At 38.2% G+C, this 14,015-nt stretch overlaps 1 protein-coding gene across 2 annotated transcripts; it reads right to left on the bottom strand.

Moving 5' to 3' along the window:
- Nucleotides 1-255: 255 nt before the first annotated feature.
- LOC132300857 (pentatricopeptide repeat-containing protein At4g38150) lies at nt 256-9,628 on the bottom strand. Of its 2 annotated transcripts, none has more exons than XM_059798117.1 (2): nt 8,285-9,628; nt 256-572 (listed from the first exon to the last, which is right to left on the bottom strand). In XM_059798117.1, exon 1 carries the CDS (start codon nt 9,517-9,519, stop codon nt 8,311-8,313), a length of 1,209 nt encoding a protein of 402 aa, XP_059654100.1. In that variant the 5' UTR covers nt 9,520-9,628; the 3' UTR covers nt 256-572; nt 8,285-8,310. The 2 variants fall into 2 exon arrangements, with proteins under 2 accessions (XP_059654100.1, XP_059654099.1); XM_059798116.1 differs by lacking the exon at nt 256-572 and adding an exon at nt 574-1,061.
- Nucleotides 9,629-14,015: the final 4,387 nt, after the last annotated feature.

A 14,015-nucleotide genomic window follows, 5' to 3' on the forward strand; every position in this document is an offset into this window, starting at 1 on the left:
AACAGGAGACTTCTCTTTCCTGTTTGCTTGCTTCAACTAGGTATCAAGTGGCAAACTACCTACTGTCTTTCTCATTGCTCCACCCTAACTTTTTCCTTCCGCATTTCCCCACATCAACAAAGTGGTAAACCACTTCTCTCCCCCTTTACTCCTCGGTAACCCAGACACACACAACAAAACAATTTAAGCTTGCATGCAACCAACCATCTTTGAATCTACAAATGCAAGGGTATTTAAACAAGAATACTAAAATCATATAAAAGGCCAGCTAATATATATATATATATAGTAAGTCAGCCATAATCTTTCAGAAATGAAGGTTCAGTGCGAAATATCACAACCATATAAAAAAGAAATAACAGCTATATAAGATATAACGTAAATTCTCAGTTGTAGCTCCGTGTGACAATAGCTTATAACGTAAAAATGCTTATGTTAATGAAATTTAATGCCAGAGCAGATCACCTGAAGATCACAAACTTAAGGTTACCATTATAGCTTTGGCCACAAAAATTGTCTTCTTGCATGTAATGAAGCAAAACTGCAACCAAAACTTTTCCAGAGCCCAAATCCTAAAACCAAAATAAGGAAGAAAGTAATAATATTTAAAATGAGGACAGTATATTTGTAGAACAAAAAGGAACAATGGAACTCAAACATTTTGAAATTTTCACAAAGAAAATTCAGCATAATGCAAACCATGTCAAGTACAAGTAGAAATTCAAAATATAGTACATAATCTAAGCATACACCTCAAGACATGGCATCAACACTTACAGAATGATGACAAGAGAAATGGCACTGAAGATGTTTACGCTTGATAAAAGGTACATCCATGATACTTATCAAAAAAAAAAAAAAAAAGGTACATCCATGACAATCTACAATTGCTGTTTATGAGAACTTTGTCAGAGATTCCCAGAGTCAGAACCGCGCAAACTGGTGGCATTATCACCACTTCTGTGCTATCTACTGCCTGTGCTCATCCAAATTTCATATCTACCAGCCTATGCCATAACAAGTCTGCAATTACTATTGTCCCTTCTGATCTGAGTGCGTACCTAGGATCAAGTAAACTGTGTCAGTTAGAATGTATACTTCCATTCATATACTTCTAACCCTTACGGCACCGGTTAAACATTAAATTTGTCATATGAAGGCAAAGCAAAGGAATATTCGATAGTTACTTTTATGCCGTTTAAAACTGAATTTAGAGCACCAAGTGAATCTTTTTACTAATGTGGTGCACTGACAGAATACTAAGATGAAAAAAATTGGAGCTACAAGAGGTGTGGAGAATCTCTCCAAAAGCTAGAAACAAGTCAACATAACTGCAAGGAAAGAGATGAACTCAAATAGTTTCAAGATTCGGAACAATTTGAATGCATCGATGTTGTCTTTCTTTTTGCAGTCAGTCCGCATTCTATTCTTCCTGCTGACCACGTCCATGCTATTAGCTTGAAATAAGACCATCAAACATGGTTAAGGTTTACTTTTCCAGTGCATTCTTGCAGGCTACACTGGCTTCATTTTCAAGAGGAAACCTATGTCAGTTAGATCAAAACGTGCCACCCTTAATGTGGACTATGTCAGTTTTCCTAACTGCACACTTAAAGGTATTCTTTGCACATGAAGATACCTGATAAAATAAAATATTGAATAAACACTGAAAATACTAGTAAACACAAAATATAATCCTAACAAAATACCATGTCTACGCCTGACATAGGTGTGAAATCCCTCTTGATCTCCATCAGTCGGCCACAAGGTTGCCTTTGGCACAAAATAATGAAACGAAATAGGATATTCATCCCAGCTTTCTATTCCTCCTCCACAGTTCGGTAAGGCAAAAAAAAAAGAAATGGAATGTGTGTATGATGTTCATCAAGGACCTTCTAGTCCTCAAGACTCCTTGGCTTTCTTTAGCTTGATAGCAGCTAGTGGTTTCACAGTATTCCTTGCACTATAGCATTGTGCTAAGTCTTCCTTGACTCTCTCCCCTATAACTTCTTTTTCTTTTTTTCCTCTATTCTGAAGAAGTCTAAAATATCTCAATGTAACTGACTAAAAAACGGATGCTTGAAGAGTGCCCAATTATTTAATAAGGCAGAGACCCTGAGACTTAGGTGGAAATTGGTTAAACAAAAATTCATCACCAACACAAGTCATGCAACTGCCTACCATGGATGGGATCCAAGAAATGGAAAAGTTAAAAATAACAGTTTTGACTTGGTGCAAATTACAAGAAGGTAGTGATGATACTGATACAGCAAGTCTCATTAGGTCATGGTGCATATCTTTACCACAATTAAATAAGATCCTTCCATGTGCACCAAAATTGTCTAATTAGAATGCAAAACAGTACAAAATTTCAAAATAGGGGTGGTCTATGGGGTGCAAGGATGGCAGGGGTGACAAGCTTCACCATTATTTAGTAGGGTGCCTCAATGTGTCGATGTGAACGGTCCCTTAAGCGGCAACTGCATAAGATAATGGTCAAATATGGTGCTGTCACGTTACATGATATATGCCATCTACGAGAGTTAAGTGGTGGCAATCTTTCTTTGAGCTAGGTCAAGGTGTGTTCAAACCTCAAGGAGAGGTCAACTCCACAAGCTTTGAACTTTCTTCCACCAAATCAGGTACCTCCTAGAGTCCAAGTGGACTATGACATGTCCACGTACCTCTAGATGGGATATTGAAAATAACCATGAGAAGGCTATGACATATCTGCATGTCCCAATTGGGGCAAGATGACAGCTGCATGTCGAGCTACATAAGAACTAGTACCTACTCCCAACTTAATTAGCACGAGGTGAATCAGGATAATTTTTGTTCATATGTGGTGCTTATTTAAGTAGAAGGTCCTTGTAACAAAGCTTATATGAAAAGAAGACCTCGTAACGATTTTCAAGGATGCCTCTAAGAAAAAGGGTCTCACGGCAAGGCTTACCCAAGGAGAAGAAACCATTGCCATATATATGCTGGCAGTCAGGATTATCCAGGGACAGAGGACCTTATGATAATAAATACCTATTCAACTTCTCAAAAAAGATAATACATACCTAATCAGAAGCCTGAGACCCCATACAAGATCACAAATTCACAAGTGCTTGTCCAGATGGCAACGAGGTCACCAGACCCACATAGATAAGATGTCTGCAACTGCGTATAACATGAAACATATTCAATTAAAGAAAAATATGCAATCAAGTCCCATTGGAAGCCATGGGATGATTCGAGAGTGTGCTCACTGCTTTTGATCAAAGTATGGTGGCCACCCTTCAATATATCGCTTTTTCCACCCAGTTAACTAGCCCACTTTCAAATCTTTCAATCACTGGAGACCAAATGTAAGACACCGACTTAAGAAGATCCCAAAAGGCAATCCCAAGTAAGACATCGGAAAAGTCCCAATGCCACAACCCAACAGATTGGCCATAAGTTTTCTCATGTTATCACCAGAAGAAATTGAAGTTGACAACCAGATATGGTAATCACATAATTAGAGTTATCTTTTCTCGATACTGCTTTGTAATATATAAGACCTCAATTTTAGTTATCCAAGTAACTTGATCATTCACACGGGTCAACGACAACAATTTCAATGACATGTCATTCTGGTAAGACTGTTAAAAAAAATAATAATAATATCTTCCTTTTTTTTGATAAGTAATAATTCATTAAAAAAAAACGTTCAAAAGGGGAACGCGTCCCATGTACAAAAACAAAACAGGAACCTATGGACCCAATGAGTCCAAGAAATCAACAACATCGTCAGAAGAAGAGCAGTGTCCCCCCTTCACCCAACTGAAAATCTGTTATTCCTCTCTCTCCATATGCATCACCATACGCAATATGTAATGGTCCTCCAACAATCACGATAACCCCCCACATAACATCCCCTCCACGCTTTAATCATGCCCCTTGTGGACCGGGGCATCACCCAAGAAATGCCGAATAATCCGAAGATAAGATTCTAGCAATCGTGCACCACACGGCAATGTAAGAGTAGATGATCCATAGACTCACCATCGTTTTTGCATGGGCAGCACCGGTTGACAATGATAATGCCTCTCTTCCATTGTTTTTATTTTTTTGATAATTTATAATGTTTCTCTTCCTCAGATTATCCAATGTCAAGATCTTACCCCAAACGGCAATCCAAACAAAGAATACCACTCTAAGGGGAGCCTTAGAGCGCCAAATAGTCTTCTAAGGGAAATCAAAACCAGCAAAGTTGGAAAGACACAAAAACATGGATCGGACATCGAATCCTCCATGGGAAAAGGGAACCCACAGAAGAACATCATCACCTATGCCACCTACCTCCTGTTGATACAACATATCCAGAAGAGCGCAAACCTCATCCATCTCCCAATCCTGAAAAGAAAGCCTAGAGCGCACATCCCATGTGATCCCACTGCTATCAAGCCGATAGCAATCAACTACGAAGGCATGTCTATCATCAGCAATTCTAAAAAGTCTATGAATAGAGCAAGACAACAGCTGGTCTCCGCAACCATAGATCCTCCCGGAACCGGACACATCTACCATCTCGAACTTTGAATCTAATATGAGAGGAGAAGACATCCCAACCTTTCCGAATAAATTTCCACATGCCAACTCCTCCTGCGTTAGAGACTAGGCAGGAAAACCACCCACCTCTCTCTTCCCCATAACGACATGAGACAATCCTCCTCCACGGGCGGTGTCGTTCCCTACCAAATCTCCATAGCCACTTACCTAGGAGAGCTCTATTAAAGGGGACCAGCCTCCTAATGCCTAAGCCACCCAACTAAAAGGGCTTGCAAATTTGCTCCCACTTGACGAGATGGTACTTGAACTCTTCGCCCCTTCCACCCCACAGGAAATCCCTTTGAAGTTTTCGATCATTTTAGCAACAAAATACGGAATCTAGAACATAGAAAGTAAATAAGTGGGAAAGTTTGAGAGAGTGCTCTTTATTTGACCTCCCCCCACCCCTCTCTTCGACAAATATTGCTTCTTCCACCCAGCCAATCTCTTCTCAAACCTATAAATCACATGATCCCAACTCCCCAACCTTCTAGAGGAAACCCCAAAGGGCAAACCCAAGTAAGGAATAGGGACAGAGCTCGCCCAACACCTAAGAACTGCGGCTAAGGAGGGAGATGCCCTGAACTTCCCTAACCGGGACAAGCACGCTCTTGCCAACATTAACTTTCAGCCCAAAAACTGCCTGAAAATAGACAAGAATGCACCTCAAATATCTCAATTGGGCCGCATCAGCATCACAAAAAACCGGAGTGTCATCTGCGAACAACAAGTGACATATCTCCATCTGATGAGACAAATCTCTACCCACTCTGAAGCCTTTGATAAAACCCAAATCCTCTGCCCTCTTCATCAGTCTGCTCAAGCCCTCCATAACAATGAGAAAGAGAAAAGAGGACAAAGGATCACCTTATCTCAACCCCCGAGAACTTCCAAAGAAACCATCAGGAGACCCATTTACAAGAACAGAGAACTTGAGAGACAAAATACATGTCTCTATCCAAGTCCTCCATCTACTCCCAAAGCCCATTCTCTGAAGCAAATACAACAGAAAACTCCAATTAACGTGATCATAGGCTTTTTCAATGTTGAGCTTGCATAAAACTCCCGGGACACCGCTCCTCAGCTTGGAATCCACACTTTCACCGGCAATAAGAACGGACTCCGAGATAACCCCATCCAAAACATCCCTCAACCTGAGAGCAAGAGCCTTAGCAATGAGCTTATAGATGCAGCCCACCAAGCTAATTGGCCTAAAGTCCTTAATATCAGTAGCGCCGCCCTTCTTAGGAATGAGGACAATAAAAGAAGCATTTAGCGACTTCTCGAAAACCCCGTGAAAATGAAACTCCTGAAAAGTACCCATGACCTCCCTTCTAACCACCTCCCAGCTTTCCATCAGAAAGCGCATAGTAAACCCGTCAGGCCAGGTGCTTTGTCACCATTACAACTCAACAGAGCCTTCAGCACTTCCTCTTCGGTAAATGGGGCCTCAAGACCATCTCTCTCGGACTTGGAAATAACATTGAAATTAAGACCATCAAGCTTAGGCCTCCACCCCAACAGCTCAGTGAAGAGCCTCTGATAGAAAGAAACAATCCCCCTACGGACCTCATCCTCCCTGCACAACTCCTGACCATCAACCCAGATTCGCCCAATATGATTACTCCTTCTATGGGCATTTGCAAGCATGTGGAAAAATTTCATGTTACAGTCCCCCTCTTTGAGCCATAAGGCCCTAGACTTCTGACGCCATGAAATCTCTTCCATACAAGCAATCTCGGCGAAATCCGCCTGGCAAGAAACTCTCCTAGAGCGTAGAGAATCCCCAACCCCACCCACCTCTTCAAGGCGATCAATCTCAGAAACTTCAACAAGGACTCTATTTTTCCTCCATTCAAGATTCCCAAACACCTCCTTATTCCACTTCTTCAGTTCGATTTTGAGGGCCCGTAGAATCCGGGCTAACAAAAAACTGGTGGACACTACAGCCGTGGCCTCCTCCCACCAGGACCGGACAGACCCTTGGAAGTTCTCCACCCGCAGCCACATAGTCTCAAATAGAAGACCAATCACGTGTTGGTTTCATATACTGGTCCAGCTTCTACATCATGTTGGTCCATTTTGATTGAGTACCATCAACAAACATTTTCCATTCTTGTTCATGTCCTTCTAAAGCTTACATCTAACCTAGTTGTGTTACATTTGACACCTTTTAATTGAATCTTGGGCTAAGTTGTTCATTTGTTTTAATGCATTCGTATGAAGAGAGCTGATGTTCACTATAATTTTGCCAAGAAAAAGTACTCCTTTACAAAATACTAGAGCTTGGAGTGACCACCCATGCCATGAAATCTCTTGCTTTAATTTTCTTCCCCTCTTTACAATTAAATAGATATTCTTTATATGTATGTCAACAATTCCTAAAGTAGTGAACTTCCCAATAAAGAGATTTGTGTCTATACATGCTTACAAGAGTAAATTTTAATCTTTGTAGAACTGCCATATGGGAGGATTTTCTTGACTACAATTATTGCTATATATACACTTCGAACTTTAAAAAGGACAATTATTTACCTCCAATTCAAAGTATTAAAAAAAGCAAATATAATCAAATAGACTTCAACTCATAAAGAAAATACTGTTTAACCTACTTTCAATGGCAAATTCTTCTTATGACCACTGAATATAAGCTTTCTTTCCCTGTTTATGGGCTAAGGCCATCCTAGTTCTCCAATGCTACCTCATAAATACATGTGATGGATGCATTAGTATAACCAGCCTTGTTATGGTCCACAAGGAGAAGGTGAGACAGATGGATCAATTATAAAAAAATATTTGAAGGTGCAAATGAGAATTGCTTTTAGAGATTAACAGACTGACTGTTGTGCTCATGTGGTTCAAGTAAAAAGATAAAATTTTACTTTTGCATATTTGAAGTGGTCAAACCAGCAAATTAACAATTTTTCACCCTTGATCTTTGCCAAAGACCCAGAAACACAAAGTCCAGCCACAAATATTAAAAGCATGGAAAAGGCACCAAAAACTTTCACTGTTATCAAGTGGCATAGCCTTCTTATAAGAACAAATTTATAGAAACTTCAAACTTAATACCGGTTCTCGTGTTCCCTTTGGCTTAGGAGTTAGTTTGTGTGGCCAGACCAACCTCTAGGTCTAGAGTTCGAGGATTGGTATAGAAGAAGAGAAATTTCAAACTTAAAGGTTAATAAAAAAGGTTTTCATAGCCTTCTTGTAACATCAAGATATAAGTCCCCACAATTTCCATGGGTAAAACTAGGATTGGTTTCAGTACCCAAAAAGCTATTCCAATGGCATGACTCAAAAGCGCCAAGATACAATGTGCACGTCAAACCTTTACATCCACTCCCTTCAGGTAGTCAAGACTTGTCCAATGTGATTAATGCTTACATTCAGAAAGTGAACACTACTTCATGAATCATGATTCATGACAACAAAATAAGAAAATCACAATTGTATGTATCAATAAAAGTTGCCAGTCTAAGTCTCCAAAATGAAAGAACATGCTGCATCAAGTTTTGTACACAATCTACCTTATTTGATGCTTTTCAAAGAAACGTCTGGACATGAAATACACACCCTTAAAACATAAATAATTAAGGAAATATGAAGTTGAGCCTTCTCTTTCAGTCATGTCTGGCAATACAAGATTGCAGGAAGGATTAGAGAAAGCAACAGAAGCAAATTATAGCATAGGACAAGAGCTTACGAATTTATGACTCAGAACAGGAAAACTCAGAAAAATCTCTGCGGTATTTTCTTCCCAAATATTGCCTCCCAAACCAACGGCAAGAATGGCCCTTTCTTTTCCAAGTGGTCTCTAACAGCTTTGTCATCAAAAAAGAACCCTTTCTGCTTCAATGTTCCAATTGTACTCTGCGCTTCTTCCAAACCCTTTTCCCTACAAAACCCGTCAACCAAACCCACAAAAGTTGCAACGTTCGGGGAATGACCAGCCTCCAGCATCTCCACACAAAAATCAAGCGCATCCTCCAACCTCTTACCTTTATAAAGTCCCTGAATCAAGACGGTATAACTGAACGCATTGGGTGATATCCCATTGTTCTGCATTTTACGGAAAATCCTCTGGGCATCCTCAAATTTCTGGGCCTTGCAGAACCCTTCAACCACGGCGGTGTATATGACAACTTCTGGGATTGTACCTTTCTCGCGCATCAAACCAAAAAGCTTCATGGCTTCTTGGACCAGCCCATCCTTGCAGAGGCCGTCAAGCATTGCCACGGCATTGGGGATGAGTCCCGTCTCCTTCATTTTCTTAAAGATCTCATCTGCATCCTGTGGCGGCGTTAGAGGTGGCGGCGGCGGCACAGGGACTGCTCTATCACTCGTGTTCTCTTCGTCTTCTTCCTGGCGGAATTGGGGTTTTGTCGCATCTGGTAAGGGCTTTTCCCCTTCTTTATCAAACCCCAGCTTGAATTTATCAAGAAAATCGTCACCCACACTCTCGGCTCTGCCAGAAGATGAAGATTGAGATTGAGAAGCGGTTCTGTTTCCTCCTACTCTAAAGGGTGTATTCTTGTCGATTGACTTCCCGGGCCGACCACTATCAAATTTACTCCGTTCAGACTGATAGATTGGTCTCTCTCCTCTTAGAGGCCTATTGGGAATGGGAAATGGTGGATTCTGACGGCCGTTGTTATGCTGACGGTCATTGGTATTGCCATCGAAACGATGATCGTTTGAAGAAGATGAGACTTCCTCTCCTCCACTCAGGGGTGGTGGTGGTGGTGGTGGTGGTGGTCGACTACCGCCGCCTCTGCCACCAATAGAGCTAAACGAGGAGCTTAATCGCAGCATCACCAAAAGGGGCGTTGTTGGCCGATTGCAGGAAATTATATACTGATAAAAATGGGGAAGAGAATGGGAAGCCTTCAACCAGAAAAGTTTTGAAACCCTACAACCTCTCAATGCTGTTGGTGGCATCGTGATGACCACCGCGCTCTACTTCTGTCCGCTGCAATTGTTGCGGTGAACTTCCAAATGTATGTATTGTGTGGATTCTGAACAAGGGTTTAGTTCCAGCGTAACTTTGTATACAGTGACGGACCAGAATTTTTTTTTAGGGGCATTGTAGACAAATTTGAAAAAAAAAAAAAAAAAAAAAAAAAATTGTAGATAAATTTGAAAATTGAGTGGGGGTATTTTTGAAATTTTAACTAAAATTTAAGGTGATAATATAAATTTTAAAAAAAAATCCAGCGAAAAAATCAGCCAGGTAAAAATGTGCAGGCATGTTTAAAAATTGAGTGGGGGCATGTTTAAAAATTGAGTTAAAATTATAGGTAATAATATAAATTAAAATAAATCCAGTTGCGGCATCCACCCCCTCTGTAGCTGGTTGTATATGGTATGTATTTGGAGGACAAAAATCATCTCTAGTCAAACAAGAGTCCTGTTGGGGCGGTCCAATTGTGTGGCCCAAAATGGGCCACGTCAATTAAAAAAACAAACATTGTATATATTATAGGGAGACAATATTGTCACTCCAATTTTTTCTACTTACACTACACTTTCCTTTTCTCTTTAAAGTGAATGACAAAAATGTCCCTAAACTAATTAATGCATCATTTCTTATTTTATTATACCATAACAACCCTTTCTAAACCAAATACTTTCCAAAAGTATGCCATACACCCAGACAAAAATTAAAAAGGAAAATGAAAAAAATTAAAAAGGAAAATTATTCTCCTTTTCTATTTAAAAGGTGAACAGATGACCTATATTTTTTTAGAAGAAACTTTTAGCGCAACACGATAAGGGTCTCTCATTTTTATGCCCCTTTTATGGAAAAGCATCTAAGGTTCATGGTCTGTACCTGTACCTAGATGTGGGAATATCTGACAAACCATTTTGATAACCATATGCCTAGACACGCCGGCGGTAAGTACACCTAGCTATATGAAAGTGGTGCCCCTATTACGATCACTTCGAGTTTGAACTCCAAATATACGTCTTGTTAGCTCAAATATGAAGATCAAATGTAGGTTGATTTTCTTCCCGGTTCTTTAAAGCAAAAAGAATACAAAACATCAGTTATAGAACCATATAAATATGGGGCTGGATTTGCCAATAAGACCAACTCTCCACCAAAGACAGAAAGTTCCATGAGAATTTAGCTCTTACTGGGTAGCTAGACGAACTGGTTATCAAGCACTTTCGGATTCACTTCTGTCTCCCGTCCATGGTCAATCTAAGAAATTGTGACAGCAGCTGAATTCAACCCATTTGGTGAATTCGCGATAGCCACGAAGAGGAATCTGTAACCATTTGAAGCTTTTTGGGTATGAAAATACCTATCATGCAACATACTTTTCTATGTCAAAATGCAATACATTCAGGAGAAACATTATTCTTGAACACAATTTATAACATTTTATTAGCAAAATAAAAGAGTTGATATATATTATTCAACACAATTTATAACATTTTATTAGCAAAATAAAAAAGAGTCGATATCAAAGGGAAGCCATTGAAAGAACCAAAACCATTATCTAATTTCAAAGTCACTAAAATCATCAATAAGATTTAACATCATCTTTAAAGTGAAGATGAAAACAAAATGACAAAAACTACTTCAATTACATTTTTCATTCATAATTTATCCAACTATTTTCACCATCCATTAGTATTTATAAACTAATCAAGCTCAAAGGAAACGACATATCACCTGCACAATGAGTAAAAAATGCATTAGCGTTCTTTCATATGATAATAACTTCAATGCATATGTAATGTAAAATCAATACCTAGCAAAGAAACTTACATGCATAATGATGTTATCAGCATCTTAGCTAATTTCCAAAAATTAATTTTACACCTGCAAAAAATAAAAATAAGGATATAACAAGAAGCTTCAAAAATAATAATTAAAAAAAAAAAAAAAAAACTTACAAAAGGGCTTTAATTCCATGGAAAACTATTACTGAGGGCTCAATCTAATTGTTCTAACTTTTTGTTTGCAAGTGCGACTGTTATGCCCAACGTTTTTGCATACACCACATTGTCGAATCTTTTCAGCGATCTCAAATGCAAAAGGATCTCGACTTGTAGAACTATTATTGTTTTTTCCCTTTGAACCCAAAGGACGTCCTTTGTGGGGTTGAATTTTAGGTGCAAGAATCACAGGAACGGAAGTATTAACAAGTTAAGCAATTTGCTTCCGAGAATCTTCCTTTTCAGTAAGTGGCATTTGTTTGTATTTATCATGGAACTCCTTGAGAAGATCATCAATATGGTCTTCTTGATTAATCAAACCAACACCCATATCAAAAAATGATCTATCAATTCTCCACTGTGGATTTATATGAGCAAGCTACAAAAATATATATTTCTCATCCCTTATCTTGTGTGCACAAGGAAGACCCTTTTTTGTATGGAGGCAATGGTGTATCAGATTTGGCCATCTCATATTGCTTATAAAGCTTCCTAAGTGCAAATGTAGAAACATGATTAATAAGTTCTTTGAAGAAAGGAATGTTAAATTTATATGGAATACGGACCTTTTCACTCAAAAGATTTGCTTTTATTTCTTGAAATTGATTTTCAATTGTAAGAGAAAATTTTTCTTTTACCTCCCGAAAATCATCTGTTGAAACTTGTAGATATCTCTTCAGTGTTGCATGTGCACCTTTAGCCTTTGAAGTGACACGATTTCCAAAATGTGCATATTTCTCTGTCCATGCCTTCACAAATCTTTCTTTGAATGGAAGCCAAGTGCTTCTGATGTAATTTAAAATAGATCTTTGTTCTTTATATTGAATTTCAAAATGATTCCAAGCTTCATCAAATGTTGATTCATCAGGAGAGTTTATCAAATTTGTCCAAATAGATATAAATGTATCCCAATCATCTTTTTCTTCAAAATGACACTTACAATTTGAAAGAATATTCTTCTCAGTGTGCCATACACATAAAAGATGTGCAACTCTAGGAAAGATAGCTTGAATACCTTTCATTAGTGCTAAATCTCTATCTGATACAATCACTGAAGGATGCCTATCATCACCAAGAATTTTCTTGAACCTTTCCAAAGCCCAAGCATAGTCCTCTTCTTTTTCTTTTTGCAGGAAAGCAAAACAAGAATAAAATGAATTGTTAGAACTTGACACTCTAATAATATCAAGTAACGGCATCTTATATCTATTTGTCTTATAAGTGCAATCCATCACAAAAACATACGGATAATTCTTTGTTAATGCAATTGAAGAAGGGTGTGCAAAAAACAAATGATTCAAACGATTATCCTTGTCACACTTAACATCAAAAGTAAAACCACCTTGACCCAATTCTTTAAACAATGCTTGAATCATTGTACGACCTGTTAAACTTTCTTTCATGATTTTAGCCTTTGTATTGTCTAAGTTCCTAGATATTGCTTGAAGATTTGATTTACTTTGTCGAAGAGGTGAAAGTATTTGTCGCGGTGGTATTTTAGCCTTTGCCATTTTCTTATTTGCATGATCTCTTCTTTCGAAAATCGACGACAAGAAGGATGTCCAGACATATCGATTAAAAGTTCATGATTATGCGACATATTTTTTAACTCCACCTTCCAAAATCCATCTTTTCTTTTACCACAAATTTCAAATGGACAATTTATCAAACGAGATGTCGTTATCCTTTTCCTTTGTTCCATTGAAATGTTGGAATCACAGTATTGACCTCCTCTATCACAGATAATGATCACATAACGATCTCTTATGGACCTTTTTAATATTAGTGGCAAATCCTTGAGATATTGCTATGTTACGAATACTACCAATAAGCTTTTCCCGTTTTGAAAATTTTTTCTTAGATAGAGAAAGCAACTTGTTAGACCCAAGTGTGATTACTTGATTTTTGGTGCCCATTTCTTCTTTCTTTCTCTCATCTGTAAAATTTGCATATAATAAAGGCCATCAAATATATCATAAATAAACTTCAATATTTTGTACCAAATATTTTCGACATATGGTAAGAATCACGTTGTTTTAGGAGAATATAATACTATAACACAAAAATTACCATATGAATCTTAACTCTTTGCTTGAAACCACTATTAACTGCACTATCTTGTATAATTAATGCCCAACTACATATCACAAGTAAATCATTCAAAGCAAAGCACAGTTTTATGAACAAGATCGAAACCAATGTTTGAGCAAGGATAGTTAGTGGGTAGCAATTGGTAAGTGGATACAGTCAGTATTATATGTCAGAAGTACCCTCACAAAAGAACACATGATGAAAAGTATCTTATCAAAAGTAAAGATTATTAGCATCAAAACTGATCAATACATGACATGACCACTTAGTTGAGTATGTAAGCATGTGTTAAAAATTGACGATCAACGGATTTGTTTCTAAAACAACTGAAAACAGAGCAATCCAATGGGATGAAAAAACATTACCAAATTCATTTAAAAAAAAAAAAAATACTA

The sequence above is a fragment of the Cornus florida genome, unplaced genomic scaffold, assembly GCF_030987335.1.
Source record: "Cornus florida cultivar Cherokee Brave unplaced genomic scaffold, ASM3098733v1 CherokeeBrave_3.0.0_Hap2_Chr03, whole genome shotgun sequence".
In the NCBI taxonomy this organism is placed as follows: domain Eukaryota; kingdom Viridiplantae; phylum Streptophyta; class Magnoliopsida; order Cornales; family Cornaceae; genus Cornus; species Cornus florida.